Source organism: Neovison vison, chromosome 1, assembly GCF_020171115.1.
Source record: "Neovison vison isolate M4711 chromosome 1, ASM_NN_V1, whole genome shotgun sequence".
NCBI classification, from domain to species: Eukaryota; Metazoa; Chordata; class Mammalia; order Carnivora; family Mustelidae; genus Neogale; species Neogale vison.
This window is the reverse complement of record NC_058091.1, coordinates 305,621,737-305,641,193: the sequence shown is the minus strand read 5'-3', so window position 1 is coordinate 305,641,193 and position 19,457 is coordinate 305,621,737. Positions and strand designations below refer to the sequence as shown.

At 45.3% G+C, this 19,457-nt stretch overlaps 1 protein-coding gene across 2 annotated transcripts in view; it reads left to right on the top strand.

The window, feature by feature from the left end:
* The window catches only part of TRIO (trio Rho guanine nucleotide exchange factor), a 226,386-nt gene that overhangs the window by 101,371 nt on the left and 105,558 nt on the right, over positions 1-19,457 (top strand). For both annotated transcript variants that reach the window (XM_044233736.1, XM_044233744.1), the window contains exons 18-24: positions 1,236-1,350; positions 5,242-5,357; positions 9,840-9,962; positions 16,711-16,905; positions 17,000-17,115; positions 17,891-17,957; positions 18,569-18,678. In XM_044233736.1, coding sequence (XP_044089671.1) covers positions 1,236-1,350; positions 5,242-5,357; positions 9,840-9,962; positions 16,711-16,905; positions 17,000-17,115; positions 17,891-17,957; positions 18,569-18,678 — 842 coding nt within the window. The remainder of the gene's footprint in view (positions 1-1,235; positions 1,351-5,241; positions 5,358-9,839; positions 9,963-16,710; positions 16,906-16,999; positions 17,116-17,890; positions 17,958-18,568; positions 18,679-19,457) is intronic.

The window sequence follows — 19,457 nt, the reverse complement described above, 5'->3', positions numbered from 1 at the left end:
CGTGTCCAGAAAAGGCAGGCTAAGTGCTTGAATCTTTCTATTTGCTTATCATTTTCAGAATAATGGGTTGTTTGCCCTGGCAACCTCTACATAGGATTAGTTTTTGTTCTGTCTTCCTGGATTTTAAGATATTTGGTGTATTTTGATCAGTTGCAGTCATTTATCCTTTTATACTCAACTCGTCCCATTCATGGAAGCTCCTTCCAGTCAGGTTGGCTCCGACGTCCTCCTTGCATAACCACGGTCGTCTGCTGCCGCTTCCTTGCTGTTTGGAATGCAGCCGATTTCAGGCTAATCTGTGGAGACTCAGGACACGTTCTTCTTTTAATTAAAAATTGTCCCAACTCCATCTACTGCAAAGGCCTGGAAACAGTGACCACCCAGAAACAATGAGCTCCCTGTGTCTTGTCCAGATTGTGGCCTAAATACCCTGTATCTGAAGGAGGAGACAGAGCTTCTGGAAGAAAGAGTAACTCCAGAAAGGAGATAGGAATTGGATAAGATATTTCCAACTCAAATATAATTAAGAATATTTTTCCTCTTGTTTTTTTAAAACATATTAATAAAATTAACTTATTTGGTTTATAAATGTGGAATCCACCAGTTATCTATTGCCATAGTAACACCACAAATCAAGGCACCCCCAAACTGACGGCTCACACCAGGGGTTGGCAGTCTAAGCACCTGAGAGCTGAATCCATCTGCTCTCCTCATCTCCGTGCTGCCCGTGGCTACTTCCCTCCACAGTGGCTGGGTTCAGTACTGGCAGCAGGGAGACAGAGAATGTATGACTTGGAAAGCTGAAAATACTGTCTGCCCTTTCTAGAAATCCGGGCACAGCTTAGCTGGGTGCTCTGAGTCAAGGTTTCTCCCAAGGCTGTAGGCAGGGTGTTGCCTGGGAGATGTGGTCAGCTCAAGACCTGGCAGGAGAAGGCCTCCAGCTTCTCCCTCTGACTGCCAGCAGCCACTCTCGGTCCCCTGCCCCATGCGCCTCTCTGTAGGGCGGCGCTCAACCCAACAGCTGGTTTCATCAGAGCAAGAGCTCCAAGACAGATTTTTTTTTTTTAATTGAAAGAGGATATAACCTATGTACTCTCCAGACCGCAAGTTGGCCCGATGAATGTTTTAGGTGAAGACATGTGTTAGAGCTGTATGGTGGTGTCATCCGTATGTACTCAAAACACGTGTTTGTCTGAGTCATGTTAACAACACGCTGCCCTCCATGTATCTCTTAGGCTTGCACACTCGCTAGAAGGAATGCAGATGTCTTCTTGAAATACCTGCACAGGAACAGTGTCAACATGCCAGGAATGGTGACACATATCAAAGCCCCTGAACAACAAGTAAAAAGTGAGTACCGCTACGAGTCATTCTACTGGCGAGCATTGCGGCTTGTTTGGCAGGAAGTGTTCGAAGATCCTGACATCCAGGGCTTCATTTTATTTGTTTTTATGTTTTTTTTTTAAATTTTTATATTTTATTTATTTATTTGAGAGAGCACAAGCATAAGCCAGGGGAGCAGCAGAGGGAGAGGGAGACGCAGACTTCCCACTGAGCAGGGAGCCTGATGCGGGGCTTGACCTCCAGACCCTGGAATCATGACCTGGGCCAAAGGCAGCCGCAGCCGTTTAACTGCTTAACGGATTGAGCCACCCAGGGCTTCATTTTAAAGATTTTATTTATTTATCAGAGAGAGAGAGGGAGAGAGAGCGAGCACAGGCAGACAGAATGGCAGGCAGAGGCAGAGGGAGAAGCAGGCTCCCTGCTGAGCAAGGAGCCCGATGTGGGACTCGATCCCGGACGCTGGGATCATGACCTGAGCTGAAGGCAGCTGCTTAACCAACTGAGCCACCCAGGCGTCCCCCAGGGCTTCATTTTAAATGTCTGTTTCATATTAACTTTCTTGGCAGTTACCTTTGTTTAATAATAAAATATGAAGCAAATGATATAGATTGATACTTTGCTGAATAAAGTTGAAGAGTATAAGCAGGGACAAAATGCAGCATGATATTTATTAGCATGGAGTATTTTGTGCAAGCAAGGGAAAATATTGTAAATTAGGGGAAAAGGAAAAACCAGAATTTATCTATAGTCAAATACTTTTAAGAGTTCAAGTCAGGGGGCGCCTGGGTGGCTCAGTGGGTTAAGCCACTGCCTTCGGCTCAGGTCATGATCTCGGGGTTCTGGGATCGAGCCCCGCATCGGGCTCTCTGCTCAGCAGGGAGCCTGCTTCCTCCTCTCTCTCTGCCTGCCTCTCTGCCTGCTTGTGATCTCTGTCTCTGTCTCTCTCTCTCTGTCAAATAAATAAATAAAATCTTTAAAAAAAAAAAAAAAGAGTTCAAGTCAGGAAATTGTACACCAAAGTTTTTGCTGGAAGGTATTATTTGATTCTATATACTTAAAGCATTAATAAAATCAAATTGCCAAATATCATACCTTTTGGTATCATTTGAGTGTAAAAGTCTATAAAGGTATGTTTTTATGTATGCATATAATGTAAGTGCGTAGAAACTGATCTGGGAAAATTTGATACTAAACTGTTAATAGGATCAGTATGAATAGAAGCAAGGGGGACTGAGGGTTTTTACTTTAGAATTCTGACTGAGTACTTAACAGTGAAAATACATGAGGGTGTTCTCTAACTTAAAACTTAGATTTAATCATAGTTTTTTGTTTGTTTGTTTTGTTTTGTTTTTTACAATTAAGATGACATGGAAATAGATCCTCAGAAAAATGAATAAGAGTTTGAGAGAGTCTTGACATCAAGGCCCTCACGGGGGGCTTCAGAGGCTGGCAGTAAACAGAGGAGGAACCTGGGCCCACAGCCTAAGCGCTCAGAGTTGGGTTTCATAACCCATTAACAAATGATTCATCTCACTTTTTAAACCCATACAATGGGCAGAAACTTTTGTACCTTATATTCCCTCCTTGTTCATCTGGATTCATCTCTCAGAGTTGTCACAGAAAAATGTCACACTGGTAGAGTCCCCAGGCTACACAGAGGAGAGTCGTCTTTGGTGGGTTTCTCTCTCGGGGAGATGAGTGACTAACACAGCCACTTCTCAGCAAGTTACTGGCATTGGTGATCAGTTCATTTGGCTCATTTCATATAACCGTCACTGCCTTTCTCTCCTCCATCAGTATTGCCTTTGGTTGTTGGTTGTACTCAGCTTTCTCTGGTCGCAGATGTAAGGATCCTTACCACGTTGTACCAGTCCGAGGGGTGTGTGTGTGTGTGAGGAGTGTGTGTCCCACATGCACACTTACTGGGTGGTCACTGTGTTTGCTGCTCTGTGTTATCATTCTGGATGCTCTGAAGAGCTAAAACCAAAATGTCCCGTTTCTCTCATTGGGCACTTGGGGACAAGAGATTTACATGTGTAACAGTGCAGTAAATCCACGTAAGGGTAATGGTGCCGGAAAAGACTGTGTCCCAGGACCCCAGACAGTCCTTCAGGGGCATGAGGAAGCCCCAGGGGGTTTTCCGTCCTAGTCCCGGCGGGGTGCTCTGCACTCTGCCTGGCCACTTACTCTCCCCAAGTCAGTCGGGCCCAAGGCAGGGACTGTAGAAAGAAGAGCCTGGAAACGACCCATTGGCTCATGTTAGTTTTACATGTGATGTTTTTATTTAAATGGTAGCTTAATTTTTTGACTAGCCTCAAACTTCAAAGTCTTAATTTGTGTCACTACATAAGTTTACTTTTTCAGTAAAGATAGTGGAGCATGACCACCAAGCTCCCTCATAAATCCTGCTCACAGGTTCATGTTAAGCATCTAACTCTTGATCTCAGCTCAGATCTTGATCGCAGGGTGGTAAGTGCAAGCCTCAGACTGGGCTCCAACACGGGGTGTCGAGTCTACTTAATAATAATGTATCTTAGTCCTCTTTCTATACCAGACTTTAAAGATCTGCTCTATCATATGGATATCTAATGTCCAGTATAATGATTTCACAGTTGACTTAACCTGTCCCCTAGTTGGGCTCAGATGTCACTGCCAGTTTTTCCAAACAGTGCCTTCATGTTCATGCGTCCGAGTCCATATGGCTTGTGTACGCACCGTACATCTGAAGGATAAATTGCTGGTTCAGAGGTGTGCGCGCTTCTGGTGACGCCACCTGTTGCCAGAGTGCCCGCTGCAAGAGTGGTGCTGTTTCCCCTCAGTAATACGGGGTCACCCGTGCACGTTCCTCTCCCCCCATCTTGCCAGCGCTGGATAGCACCAGTGCTTGCAGGAAAAGCGTGCAGGATGGCCTCTTTGTTTGAGTGAGGTTAAACGTGTTTGTGTGTATTTAGTGGTCATGTTACAAACTTCACGTTTATATGCTTTGCTCGGGGCACCCGGGTGGCTTAGTCAGTTAAGCGTCTGCCTTCGGCTCAGGTCATGATCCCAGGGTCCTGGGATTGAGCCCCACGTAGGGCTCCCTGCTCAGAGGAGAGTCTGCTTCTCCCTCTCCCTCTGCCCCTCCACCTGCTTATGCTCACGCTCTCTTGCACGATCACTCTCTCAAATAAATAAATGAAATCTAAAAATAAAAATAAATCTTCTTACACTTTGCTCATTTTTCTAATAAACCTTTCATCTTTTTCCTGACTAGCAAGTACATTTGGTCTGTGTCTTATATTTTTCCAATAATTTTAACTTGCTTTTTATTGGTGCTGTACTGTTATGGTGGTTTTTCTTTATCTATCGGGGTTTTTTGGCCTTTCTGGCTCCATGCTTCTCTGCTTCATGTCCTTGCTTCTCCTAATGGTTTATATTTTTGTTTTTGTCTTTATTTTTTAAAAAAAGGAGAAGAAGAAAAAAAAAAACGGTTTTCTTCTAGTACTTCACCATTATGACATAGATCCTATATACTAAATAACTTCTACAAGAAGGTTTTAATGTTGTTGAACAAATTACCTACTCCTGAAGTTTTTCCAGCCATTGTCAGATTGCCCTGCAGGGGGTGCATAGCTTATCCCACTCATCCAGATAACGCGAGATATTGGACGTCAACCTTCAGTTTCCAATGACCTCAATCATAAGATAACAGATTGGGGTAAGAGCAGAAGGAGAGATTGGTGGACTGGTGGACACACTCACTCACTGAGTGGGGAGAGCAAGCTGTGTGGCTCTTAATCTAATACTCTGTCTTACACTGACATTTGCATCACGTCTTTAAATAGCATTGGATGGGATTTTGCAAGTGTTTCCACTGCTTGTAAGTACCAACATACGTCTTTGTTTTTGCTCTCTTAGATATCTTGAATGAACTCTTCCAACGGGAGAACAGGGTATTGCATTACTGGACCATGAGAAAGAGACGGCTAGACCAGTGCCAGCAGTACGTGGTCTTTGAACGAAGTGCCAAGCAGGTCGGTCATTACACCGGGCTCCCCCGTGCTCTCCGGCCTCCACTGGGTGGCTCTTGACACATCAGCCGTTTCTGAAAACCACTTTCAAATGACCAAAACAGTCATGTCTTTTAAATAAATTTGTCATGAAAAGAAAACCCCTACCCCGTAAAAATGTGATTTGGGCCCTCAGCAGGTGTGTCACACAGCTGGCCTCCGCTGCCATTAGCTCGGACATAAGACCACCAGGTACAAGTCCTAATTATGACAATGATTCAAAAACTGTTGCAGAAGCTAGGTTCTGTACTTGTAGAAATACTGTAGTGGGTGGGTTTTTTGTTGTTGTTTTTTGCTATAATTATATTTTCAAGATAAAATTTTGTTCTTCAGATAACTTGAGCTAAAATTAGGTAAGAAATGTTTCAGAATTTCTAAGAATTCAGTAGAGTTAAAAAATGTTCATGCAGTTAACTAATTCAGAGACTTCAAGAGGGTGCATTTGCGGAGCATGGGGCTTGCTCACTTAGTAGAGCACGGGACTCCTGACCTCAGGGTCATGAGTTCAAGCCGCATGGTGGGTGTAGAGCCTACTTAAAAAAATAAGTAAAAAGGTAAGGCTAGAGTTTCCATCTTCTGAAGTCATTTTGGGATCAGTGCTTCCACCAGTATGGTTAGTCGTGGAAGATCGTTTTAGGGTAAAGTCTGTCTGACCCTAACATGAACTACGATTCCTGTCACTTCTTGGCATTAACGGTAGCACAGGAATCCATAAGCTGTTGGTCCAGAATGTGGAGAGTCTGGAGGGCACGGAGGGCAGAGTCTCGCTTGCAGAACACCTGTGTGAGCCATCTCGTGTTCTGCATGTCGGGAAGCTTAAAGTCACTGGGGCCTCTTCAGTGCTGTGGGTCCTGGTCACTGTATCAGACATGGACAGTCTTCTAATTTCACCGGTGCCTGCCACAGAGTCGGCATTCAGTTAAATCTTTTAGCTCAAGAAAGATTAAATTTTCCTCAGCACAGTTTCCCACTTAGGGAGAATATTTTCGATTTGGTCAGTATTGGTTTCAGGCGGGCAGTGAGGGGATCAGAACGGCTTAGTTCCCCTGAGGCTGGTAAGCCGGAGCTCCTGGACTGTAGACCTGGCACCAGCTTCAGCCCTTCCCTCATCTCGGCTGACGTTACCAGAAGTAGTTAGAGTCCCAACGGAAGTGGCAAGCAGCATTTTTCAGTGTTTAAATATATTTTATTTAATGACAGTTCAACCGAATTTCAGACTTACGGGGCCTAATTTTGTTTCTAATTAAAGATTGTCTCATAATCTCTTCTCATGTCTTTCTTTATTGTTTCTCTGCCAAAAGACTAGCAGTCATTTAGCTACAGAGAACACAATTGTAAATAATTAATTTAATAGAGAAAAACAATGGAATGTGTTGTTGCTTTTTCCTGAAGTCCGTTCATTTGCCCAAAATGAAATCTGGAAGTGCAGGCCTTTGCAAGCCTGTTGGGTTCTGTTCTGTACTGTGCTCACAGTCCTGCACTGAAACTGCTTATCTATAACCCCAGTTCTGGAGGCCCCCTTGATGCATGGCACCCTGAGCCTAACTGGCATGCAGAGTGCTGATTCAGGCCCGGCTCTGGGGGCGAGTCCCAGCCCTCGGACTTCCCAGGCTCCTCTGGCCTCCTCAGTGCTCTCCCCAGGCTCCCCGCTGTGGAACGCTGGCGTTCTCCCAGGCTGTCTGGGTCTGGCTCTTTCTTCTGTTTCCTGTCTTCTTACCTCCTCTGCTGGTACCTCCCAGCCCTGACCCCCGCTTCGGGTCTGCAGACTTAGAAATCCCAGCTGCCTCCGTGGTATCTACTTTGGCCTTACTGAGACCAGAACTGGACTCATGAACCCTATCCCCCCTCCTCATCTTCTGTGGGTGTCCCCCAAGCCCCCTCATCTTTTCTTTTTAATTTTTTTTTCAGTGTTCCAAGATTCACTGTTTATGCACTACACCCAGTGCTCCATGCAATTCATGCCCTCCGCAATACCCACCACCAGGCTCACCCAATCCCCACCCCCTCCCCTCCAAACCCCTCAGTTTTTTTCTCAGAGTCCACAGTCTCATGGTTCATCTCCCTCTCTGATTTCCCCCAACTCACTTCTCCTCTCCATCTCCCAACGTCCTCCATGTTATTCCTTATGCTCCACAGATAACCGAAACCACATGATAATTGACTTTCTCTGCTTGACTTATTTCACTCAGCATAATCTCTTCCAGTCCTGTCCCTGTTGATACAAAAGTTGGGTATTCATCCTTTATGATGGAGGCATAATACTCTGTAGTATGTATGGACCATATCTTTTTTATCTGTTTGTCTGCTGAAGGGAATCTTGGCTCTTTCCACAGTTTGGTGACTGTGGCCGTTGCTGCAATGAACATTGGGGTACAGATGGCCCTTCTTTCCACTATATCTGTATCTTTGGGGTAAATACCCAGTAGTGCAATTGCAGGGTCATAGTATAGCTCTATTTATAATTTCTTAAGGAATCTCCACACTGTTTTCCAAAGTGGCTGCACCAACTTGCATTCCCACCAACAGTGTAAGGTTCCCCTTTCTCCACATCCTCGCCAACACTTGTTTTTTCCTGTCTTGTTGATTTTGCTGGCTTCCTTGTCTTATGGAGTGTGTCCTCTAGGCTCCATCTTCCTATGTGGGTGTCCCCCCTCATCTTATGGGGTTTGTCCTATGTGTCCCCCAGCCCCCATCATCTTATGGAGTGTGTTCCCAGGCTCCATCGTCCTTTGTGGGTGTCCCCCCGGCCTCCTTGTCTTATGGGGTGTGTCCCCCTCCTCATCTTATAAGCTGTGTCCCCCAGGATCCCCTCCTCTTCCATGGTGTGTCCCGTGCCCTCTCACCTTCCAGGGTGTATAGCACCTGGTTCCTTTCTTTCCCAGTTTCCTACCTTCACTCCTTCATGAGGCCCATAGGTGCAGATCTCCCACACCTGTCAGATCTGCCCTCCCCCTTCACATTCAGAGCCAGCATGCTGTAGGAACCCTAGCCGTGTCCTCCCTGAGTCTTGGAGCCCGTTTGCTGACCGGTTACTTCTACTCGCTGTGTACTGCAGTTCCTTCTCCACACGGCAGCCCTGTCAGCTTTCACAGAGAAGTCGAGGTTGTGCTGGTGAGCTCCTGGGCCTTCCTGCCCTTGCAGCCTCTCTCCAGCCTCTCCTCTAGCCCCCGCAGCAGACCAGCTCAGCAGCCTGCGGCCACAGCGCACCCCCCTCTGCTGCTGAGTTTCTCCGTTTTTCCGAACCTGTTGCTTCCCCAGCCAGCCTCTCCTGGCCTAGACATCGCCTCTGCTGATCTCCCGTTCTAAGTATGGTGCCCCTGTTCTCGTTTGTCTTTGTGTGTCTCTTCATCTCCCACTTCCTGCCCAGTCTGCAGGGGCAGGGCCGAAGCTCCACTCATTCCCCAGTCCCCCAGGTAGCACTTGACTCAACAGTAGGCCCCCGGAGACAGTGTGATTAAGTACGAAAAAAACAGGGACCTTTGGAGGGAATTGACAAGCATCGCTTTCGGCCTCCAGCTGGCAGCAGTGTTAACACTGTCCTAGGCGGGCTGCAGCCTGACCGCCATAATTCCCATGCAGTCTGCTGCATGGTAAGTCATCTGGCCAGGTTTCCTTCTCACTTTGCCTTCTAAAATGCTGTAGGTGCTGTGACGTAGCTAATAAACACGGTGACATTTCTGCTCTAAGATGAGCACAGTACAACGGATGACCCAGAGACTACAAACGGCAAATGTAAAAGCTTCTCCATTTTTATGTTTCTTTCCCACAGTGTTGGGTTTTTAGATGCATATGTTTGAGTAAGTCTGATTTCACTTTAGCTACATGGAAATAGAAGTGATAAAACCACGTTCATCTAAGGGCACCAGATCGCGTATGCATTAGAACTGGGTCTTTGCAGTCTGAACCTCTCTGGCCCCCTTCTTCTCAGGTGTACTCCCTTCTCTCCTGCCACCACAGGGATTAGGCCCCATCTTCTGCTGGCGTCCCCCAACCCCATGGCATGTTTGGGCATCATGGGATGGGACCCCCAAAAAGCAAGTGTGGTGGGTCCCACTGATACTCAGTGAAGGCAGGAAGAGGAAATAAGGCCTAAACATTTAGCAGTGTGAGGCTCTCAGATTGCCCCCCATCCACACCTTCTCAGTATCTTAGAAAAAGGATCTTAGTGTTCGCTGCTTCTGTTGTGATTGTATTTCACAGCTATAAGAACCTCTTGAACTGTTTAATCATTGTGATATAAGTGATGTGCTTCCTAGAATGTCAGGGTTTTTCTTTTACTTTTGGACTTAAAATAGTTATTTCAGAAGCTCATCTGTCCTTGAGGCAAGTACTTCTAGGTGTGTGCCAGCCTTGGCTTGTGGCTTCACATCTGCGTGCTCTGCACACGGAATGGGGCTGCCTTTACCAGGGCTCAGCCATGAACAACTCTATTCCTTCCCTCTCTAGGCTTTAGAATGGATCCATGACAATGGGGAGTTCTACCTTTCCACACACACCTCCACGGGCTCAAGCATACAGCACACCCAAGAGCTACTGAAAGAGCACGAGGAGTTTCAGATCACTGCCAAGGTAGGTTCAGGTTGGTAATAAACATCTCTTCAGTCGCATAGATGCCCAGCAGGTTTTCCAGAATAACCTAGAACAGGACACTTCATGTACATAAGGTAATTCTCAAATAAAATAAAAAATAAAAAGTCACTTAAACTCCTTACCCAAAATTGGAGAAATAGTGGGACCCCAGTGGCTCATCATACATTAATGTAGGTGACACTTCCTTCTGCCTTTCATGCTTGTCTTCAGCTGTCCCCCCCTTTATGTGGTGTTCCCTTTGGATCCTCTGATTTTGGCAAATACCTGTATCTTTTCTCTTTTGTCATTTCCATTACTTTTTTTTCCTTTTTATTTTCTTTTTGAGGTCTTTTCAGAGTACTTGCTATTTTCAGGAAACACTGTGTGGTGTTACTGACTTGGCGTGGGTGTGTTTTGTGGACACTCTGTGGCCTGGTGTCTGGGCAGTGACACTCCCTGCTGCAGCCCTGCTCACGCCCCGCCTGGTCCGGTCGGGAATCGGTCTGGGGTGCGGCTGGCAGAGTTCCCCTCCGCGGGCTTGTAGTGAAAGGCGAAGTAGAATTAAACACATGGCATATGTAATATACGTGAGTAAAGATGAATTTTTAAGCCAATCCGTAAGACTCCACACATCGCCAGGAATATTTTCTGCGTTCGAGTATATACCCACAGAGGCTGACTCTTTTACCTCAAAACAGTTTTGAGATTTTTAGAGTTCCCTTCTCAACCTGTGGTATTTTTATTTTTGTTTTTCAAAGTTTTTGAATATACATTCTTTGTAATATTTTCAGAAGTGCCTCTGTTTTTGATGATAGATTTGAGGTGGTGTTTTTTTTTAAAACTGGAAATTCAGATTTACTGGTAGAAATAAGTGATTAAGATGGATAGTCTATTTGGTTAAAAAGAAGTATTCCCACAAAGTTAAAAAAAAAATGATTTTCTCGTGTTGCCCTTAAGGTGGCTTTGAAAACCATCAGTGGGAAATTGTTAAATCCTCTAGAGTGGCAACAGCTACTTTGTATTATGTTTATCTGTACTTTGTTTTCTGTAACCGTTTCTGACCCCTCCTGCTATTCCTCACTGCCCTCTGCCCGCCCATGAGATGTGGGCTCTGGGAACCCCCCGGTCTTTGCTCTGGAAGAGCACACAGTCAAGTGCCGCTACGGACACTATTGACCCCTACGGGGCTCGGCAAGAGCTGGCACTGGTGGGGAGGGGCACCGTGAGCACTGGGGCTCGGGGGCAGGCTCAGGCAATCAGGCAATGACAGCTGCACCCAGAGGGGCCATGAGCACCCAGAGGTCGCCCACCCACTCATCTGAGGAGAGCTGACCTGCCTGCCCCTGCAGGTAAGAGCGTGCCTTTTGCTTCCTAGATGCAGCACCCCCTTGTCTGTATAATTTTTGTTTTTCTTAATAGTTGGATAATAAATTATAGTTGTGTGCCTCATATGATCTATCTTTGTTTCTTTGAATAGCCTTTGATTATAGAGGTATTAAGAAAATGCCTAAGATCCCACTCAGAGGGTAGATTTAAGGTTGGTTCCTTTTCACGAGCTTACATCTCCGTTAATGCTGCCCTCTGCAGGTCATGATGCACAAACAGCCCTGTTGCTGCACAACCCCAGGGGGCGCCAGGCACACAGATGTGATGTGAATGCCACTGTCTGCAGTGCACTAGCGTGGCAGCTGTGTTCCACCAGTGGGGTGTATGCAAAAGGGTTTTTTATTTCTGAATTTCCCTTCTCAAATTTGGGGTATGGTTATTAAAGAATGAACAGTAGCAGGCATCTTTTCGCCCTTGCATTTTGTAAAAAATAAGCATCTAAAATCACAGGTAATATCTGACCTTGCTGTTTCCCAGATATACAGAGCTCTTTTTTTCACTGAATATACGGAATCAGTTTTGGCAAAAGAAACTGGTAGATTTTGAAAAGAATACCTCTTATTCTTTTTCTTAGCCTTTTTTATTCTTTTGGTTTCTGGCTGCCTTTGTTTTAATCAGACAGCCCCTGCTCTGGCCCTTGGAGGTGTTGCTCGCCTTCTGTTCCCCTCTCACGGTGTTTTTAAGAAACCATTTTTCTTTTGTTATGTAGAGACTCTTTTTTGCTTTGACTTGACCGTCTTCCAGCTCTGTTGTTACAGTGGCTACTCTTGTAACATATTTAGTGTAATAGAAATAAAGCCTTTTGGTTACTATCTTACCTATGACTCAGCTGCATTCCTTTGCCACTCTTAATGTAATAATTTCTCAAAGTGCTTTGCAGGCATCACCTGCATCCAGGTCATGAGTTTACTTAAAAGCCAATTTCTGTCCTTATTCGAGACTTAGTGACTTAAACTATTTAGGAGTGAGACCTGAAAATGAGCAAATTTAAACAAGGTCCCACGTGATATTTACATAAGCACATTGGAGTCAGATCCATGGCCTTCTCCTTCCTTCACACTTCCGTCACCCATGTCCCCAGTGCCAAATGCCTTAATCTGCCAGAAAGTGACCAAGACCATTGAATGTGTATCCTTTCTGGATTTCTACTTACTTAAGAACATGATGAGTAAAGATCCTTTGAGCTGGTAGACTCAGAAAGTCAGTTTGCTTTTATTTTTCCTCAAGCCCCTGATTCTGCTGACTGATGAAGTCATTCAAATTACAACATTTGCATTCTTTTACAGTAAAAATCTACTTCTGTAACAGTCTCTAGAAATAATGATGAAGACTCATATAATAATTCATTTTAAAAGAGGTAGAAAGTTTTTTTCATAGTGTTAAGTAGCCTTTTGGAGAAAAATGGAGTTGGATTCATATCCCACTTTGATTCCAAGGTAAGTGTCAGAAAAAGGGCTGAAGTAGCAGCAGTGAAAACCTGACCCACTAGAAGAAATAACAGGACACAAAACCCAAGCCCATAAAAGAAAGATAAAAATCACACACACAATAAACTATGAAAATTGCTAAAGGGCAGTCCACTGTAACTAAAAGACAAAAAGCAGAGAAGATAAATACACAGTTCATATCACAAAGGGCTGATTTCTTAGAAGTAAAGAGCTTTTCTAAATCACTAAGACAAAACAAGAAAGTGAACAAAAGATGTTAAAGAGGGCTCGCAGGAAAAGAATTACAAATGGCTTTTAAATATGTGAAATTGTCAAATTTATCTAAAATAAAATTACACATCAGAACTGCAGTGTGTTCTGTTTTCACCCAAGAGATTGGCAAAGATCAAGAAGCTTGCAGCTGTTGTCTTGGGAGTGGTGAATGGAGGTGACCTCTGCGGGTGTCACTGTGTCACCAACCATCGTCACAGACGCACTTCTGCCCAGCCCCCCAGGCCCACATCTCGAAATGCGGCCTCTGCAGGTGTGCAGATGCACATGCTCAGGAGCAGCATGAAGGGCCTATCAGTGGAAGCGCGTTAGCTCATAGAAACGATATGCCGCTCTCAGCATGAAACAAGGGTGTTGCTTGTGTTCTAGTGGCGAAGGATAATTGAGTTGTTAAATGGAAAGTATTTGGTGTAGAGCAGGGCTTATTCTGTGCAAGCATTTAGGTACAAAACGAGAGAGAGAATAAAATATAGGTGTAACCCCTTCTGTACTAAAACGTTTCTGGAATGATAACATAGGATGTTGATCACTGAAGACCGGTCATGGGAAGGCAGGGCAAGAAGACTTTCCACTTTGTATCCTCTTTTACCTTTTGAATTTTGAATTCTATGCATACATTTAAAAAACACCAATAAAAAAATATATATCAAGATATAAAAGGTTCATGAATGAGCAGATTCATCATACTTCATTTTTATCACACTGTTCATTCATTCAGTCATTATTCACAGAGCCCTTGCCACTCACCAGAAACCACTCCTCGTGCTGGCCTCCTGGACTGCCGTTTCTGGTTAGAGAAACAGGCAATAACAAGACGAATGGGTAAATATATATTCATGTGTGTGCGAAGTAATGAGAGAAAGCGGACAGCCATCAGGGAGGGAGGGAGGCCATGGTTGAGGGAGTGGCTCGGCCACAGCTCTTGGAGAAACTGACTACCGATGGTTTAAATAAAGTTGCAAGCTACCAGGCTCTGCCTCTAGGCCACCTTCTGCGGCATCTAGTGTCCTGTTCAGTAGCAGCCTGTTGGTGGTGTTACACATTGGCACCTGGTCTGTTTTGTGTGATGTGTACTAGGCAAAAACCCTCCTGCCCGTTCTTGGTGTTTTTGTTTTCCCTTTCAGTTGTCTTTTTTATATTCACTTTGGTGACCCTGGTGCTTACGATGGGACACAGTTTTCTTGCCTCTTTAACGATACACATAACTCTGAGTACCCTTCACCGATGGAGCATGGGAAGATAGGTGCTCCCTGGGTGTCACACAGAACCTTCTTTGGGCTTCTCAGCACAGTAGTATCTGGGCACACAGCAGTGTAACCTTATCTAGGCAACGCAGTTTGTTAATAATCCCACCATACTCCTATTAATTGACTTTCATATTAAAATTTAATAAAATAAAATTGAATAATTTCATATTAAAATTCATATTAAATTTAATAATAATACAGTTCATAATAAAATTTAATAAGTTAACTTCCTCTTGGAATGTATGCTTCCAAGTCTGAAACTTTGACTTCTTTATTTGGTTTATATTTAGTCTCGTCTTAACATATCCAGAAAGATGTCATGTTGGTAAGTGAAGATTTGGTTGAGGGGCGTCTGGGTGGCTCAGTCGGTTGAATGTCCAGCTCTTGATTTTGGCTCAGGTCATGATCTCAGGATCCTGCGATCAAACACTATGTTGGGCTCTGCACTGGGTAAGGGGTCTAAGATTCTCTCTCTCCCTCTTCCTCTGTACCTCCCCGCCACCTTGCCCTCTCTTAAAAAAAAAAATCTGATGACAGATCTTTTCCTGTTCGCTCCCTCAACCTGAGTTCATTTCCATACCTGATGAAAGCCCTGTCAACTTCAGGGTAGTTTAAGTTTTGATGACTTTTTCCAATAAACAGCTTGAATAGAATCTGCAATAGTTAATTTTTTTTCCACAGAGACATGATTGTATCTGAGTTTTGTTTTCACTTGTTTTTTGAAAAGTATTATATTAATGCCTGTTTAGAGTAACTACCACGCCCATTAAAGTTCCAGGCATATACATACTTGCACAAAGAACCTAATGTTAATTTATTTTCTCAAGAAATATTTGGTAAATGTCCATTACGCGCCAGGCAGACGGCAGCGAGTGAGATACTCTGTAAGCAAAACAGATATCCTGGTCCTGTGTTGGTTACATTCTAACAAGAGACAGCCAGGCAGTAATGGTAGTAAGTAAGCTGGGTCCTTGTTAGGAGGTGATCTGTGCCTTGGGGACAAGTAGAGCTGATAGGGTAAGGAAGGGTAGCTATGACAGGAAGGAGAAGTTGTAATTTTAAGGGAATCAGGGAGGGGCCTGCTGAGAAGGGGGCCTTTAGTCAAGCGGAGACCAAAAGGAGCCACGGAGACATCTGGGGGAATAGCATCCCGGGCTGGAGGGGTGCTGGGGCAAAGAAATGGAGACAGGGAGCCTGTGTAGGGCCCACATGCTGGACACTGGGCAGTCGAATGCTCGGCTGTAGTGAGGTCACCCGGGGGGGGGGGTCTGTACAGAGCCTAAGGATTTTGACAGCTGGCTTTACAGGTAGCCTAGTGAATTCTGCCTCAGACTTACTGTATAAACTAAGATAATTTATCCAGGTTTTGAGCTCTTACCTTTATCCTTTTGGGATTTTTTTTCTTTTTTTTTTTGAGGCCTCTACTCTCATGTACACCTGTTGGGGGTTTTAAAGTCCGCTTCCTGAATGTTAGGCATAGAGATTTTCTAGATAAAGTCCAGTGGAAAAAATCAGGTTCCCTGCCAGAGGACTAACTGTACTCATTGCAAGTGCCAGCGGGAACATTGAAGGAAGCCTCGTTGTCGGAACACACGGGAAGGATGTGGTGGAAAAATCAGTTGAGTGAAGTCACTGCCATAAACGCTAAACCAATGTTTTAGGCTTATCCTTAACTTGAAGAAAAGTAGGCAAGTTATGTTTAAGTTAATTAAGATATCTTCTCTAAGTACATACACAAACAAAATAACTTTTTTGAGAGGGAGTTCTACAACAGGGAAGGACATTTAAAATACCTCTAGGAAGATCATTTCCTGACTAGTGATTTTTCCTCCATTTCTACTGAGAGCTGAAGGAGAAATGAACATGCGATGTGGACTTGCTCCAAGGATCCGTGGAGGGTCTGCCGGGGGGAGATCCTCTGCCACGCTGGCGGCCGGAAAGCCGGCGTCTGTATCTGACCACTGCTGCCCTAAAGGCGCGGGGCATGGACCTGCGGGCAGCAGGGAGCGTCTCTGTAGCCGGTTTATGTAGCAGGTCCGTGGTGGAGAGTCGCAGGGCGCCGAGAGAGCCTGAGCGAGCTTTCCTGTCTTCCTTCGACAGGGTACTCCTGGGCATCAACCCAATGGAGACATTGCCGAGGGAAAGTCTAGATTTTTGCCTGGTGGTTCTCAAGGTCATAAACCTGCCATTCTTTGTGGCAAGCTGAGGAGAGGTAGCTTGGCTAGGATCAGGGAGATGAACGGGTGGCTTGGAGCTTCAGAGGAAGTTTCTGTCCCCTGTGGTTTTTCCCTGTTGGGAGCTCAGAGCGGTAGGCAAGTTGCCACTATGTTTCTGGTCTCTGACAGTTGAGTTCATTTGCTTCACAATACTTTCCTGTTGTTTTTTTTTTTTTTGCAGCAAACCAAAGAGAGAGTGAAGCTATTGATACAGCTGGCTGACGGCTTTTGTGAAAAAGGGCATGCCCATGCGGCAGAGATAAAAAAATGTGTGACTGCAGTGGATAAGAGGTATAGGGATTTCTCTCTGCGGATGGAGAAGTACAGGACATCTTTGGAGAAAGCCCTGGGGATTTCTTCAGATTCCAACAAATCGGTAAATTGCCTTGTGCGCACAGAGTAAAGGTGTTCTTGCTCGTGTCCTGCCCAGGTTGAATTAACTGAAGTTGCTTGGCTCTCTTCCTCCACAGAGCAAAAGTCTTCAGCTAGACATAATCCCCGCCAGTGTCCCTGGGTCGGAGGTGAAGCTTCGCGATGCCGCTCATGAGCTCAATGAAGAGAAACGGAAGTCGGCCCGCAGGAAAGAGTAAGCCGGTCCCCGAACCTGCTGGGATTCGCGGAGCAAGTGAAGGGACTGTCACTTGGACAGACAGGCTTGTGTGTGTGTCTGAAACCAAATGGCGCTGATCCGTTGTGCTGCTCTGGGTGTGCAGCGTTTTTGCAGCGTAGATGCCACTGTCCCTTGTCACCTGCTTCAGGAACCGTGACTTGTTTTCATCCCTGTGCCTCCATTTCCTACAGGGTTGCCAAACTGTTTTAGGGTCATTGGTCATCAGTAGGTCATGAGTAAATAGTAGTACCAACGGGAAAAATAACACACATGGCGCTGCTTCAGAATTGCCCACTGGTGCACTGTACTAGACACACATGAAGACAGGATTGTCCTAAACCAGGGGTTCCCGGCTGGGGGACATTCATGCGGAGACATTTTTGGTTGTCACACCGTGGGGAGGGGGTATGTGCAACGGCATCAGTGTTTGGAGACCAGGGATGCTGCTGACCTCCTCCACAACACAGGACAGCCCCCCAGCAGAGCGCTCTCTACCCCCAGGTGTCAGCGGTGCTGAGTGAGAAGCCCTGACCTGCGGGGACCTCAACAGAATGTTTTCCAAAACGGTTTTTCCTTTGAGTCGGTGGCTGTGTACTATTATCGTCCTTTCTGTTCTTAATTCCCCAGTACACCTTACTGACTGATGCTTTTAAAACTGCCTTATTATTTTGTAAACCATCAAAGTAGGTAGTTAAAAAGAGCATGTGTCCTGCCCGTAAGCTGAGCTCCCCGCTATCTTCCTCTGTTGAAGGTTCATCATGGCTGAGCTAATTCAAACTGAAAAGGCTTACGTAAGAGACCTCCGTGAGTGTATGGATGTAAGTAAGTTTTTTTGTTGTTTATTTAGATTTGGTCTAAGCGAGCTCGTTATCCCAACCTGTTGGCGATTCTTAAAATAATCACACTTTTTGTTGCTTCTGAGAGTTGAAGTGTGCCTAAGCAGCCTGCTTTTCTTGTTTCCGCTCTTCTGTGCGGTTCCAGGCTGTGTTTTGCTCATCCCAGAGATGACACAGCAGTAACCCTCTCATTCCATTCATCACATGATGGCCTGGCTGACAGTCTCTTTGTACAGAATTTTACAGCAGCTTCAGAGAAATGTGCCCACTAATTGTGATGGGCAGCTCGTCCTCTCAGTAGTTTGAAAGAATATTTGTCATACTTTGCAGAATAGGGTAACTCCAAAACTCGCAGCTGGGGATAGAAAGTTTTGAGCTGGAATGTATAGGAACTATTCCCAAGTGCTTATAGCAACTGCGGGGACTTTTTTGGGGAAAAGTTTTTCATGTTGTTTTATAAAAAGTTACAGTCTTCAGATGTGTTTTTCAGCGATTCCTGAACTCTGGGTGTGTATTACAGATGTCAGGAGTAGCTGTTTCTTGGACGTGTGCTGTCGGTTTTTGTATAATCCTTCTGCTTCCCTCCTGACCAGACGTACCTGTGGGAAATGACCAGCGGGGTGGAGGAGATCCCGCCCGGCATCGTAAACAGAGAGCTTGTTATCTTCGGGAACATGCAGGAAATCTATGAGTTTCATAATAAGTGAGTGGCTTTATCTTTGGGGAGCCGGTTACTCTTGAAATCTAGGTACTGTGCTACAGTGTCACAACAAGAAATGGAAGCTTCCAACTGAATTAAGCATCCGTTCCAGTGAATCTGTTGAAATATGAATGATCCCTGTTGGGCTTTCGTCAAAAGACCCCGACACTGTAGAGACGCTTTTTATAGAGATTCAGCTTTTTCCATGTGCTTCCCTGCCACAGAAGTAAGGTCAGGGGAAGTGTGAACACTGTGTTTGGAGGAAGCTGTGTCACCAGCTGCTACGTCCGTTCCTTCTCAGAATTAAAGGAGAGCTCTCCGGGGCTGCTGGCCGATGTGTGGTCGTGTGTTTTTTTCCAAGAAGAAAGGAGGAACTGAGGACAGAACAGATGTGTAGTCTGACCAAAATAAGATGCTCTGTCCATTGGCCACAGGAGGCACTTGGTTTTATTTTTAAGGGTTTTCTTTTGTTTTGTTTGTTTGTTGTTGTTGTTTAAAAAGGCACAAGTTGCTTTGGACAGAGCCTCTGCAGCCCAGTAGCCTGTGGAAGGATAATGCTGGGGCCAAAGCTGCCGAACTCTTCCTCATGCCCCCCCCACCCCCCCGCAACACACACACCCCAGCAAAACACACTGAAATCTCAGTGACTTCTTCTGACTGTTTATCTGTATCCCTAAATAACATCCCTAGCTACTGAACAAAGCACTCGCCCGGAAGTAGGCTGCTGGGGTAGACTTTGTATTAGGAAGTGCTTAAGAGCTAAACATGTTAGCTGATTGAAA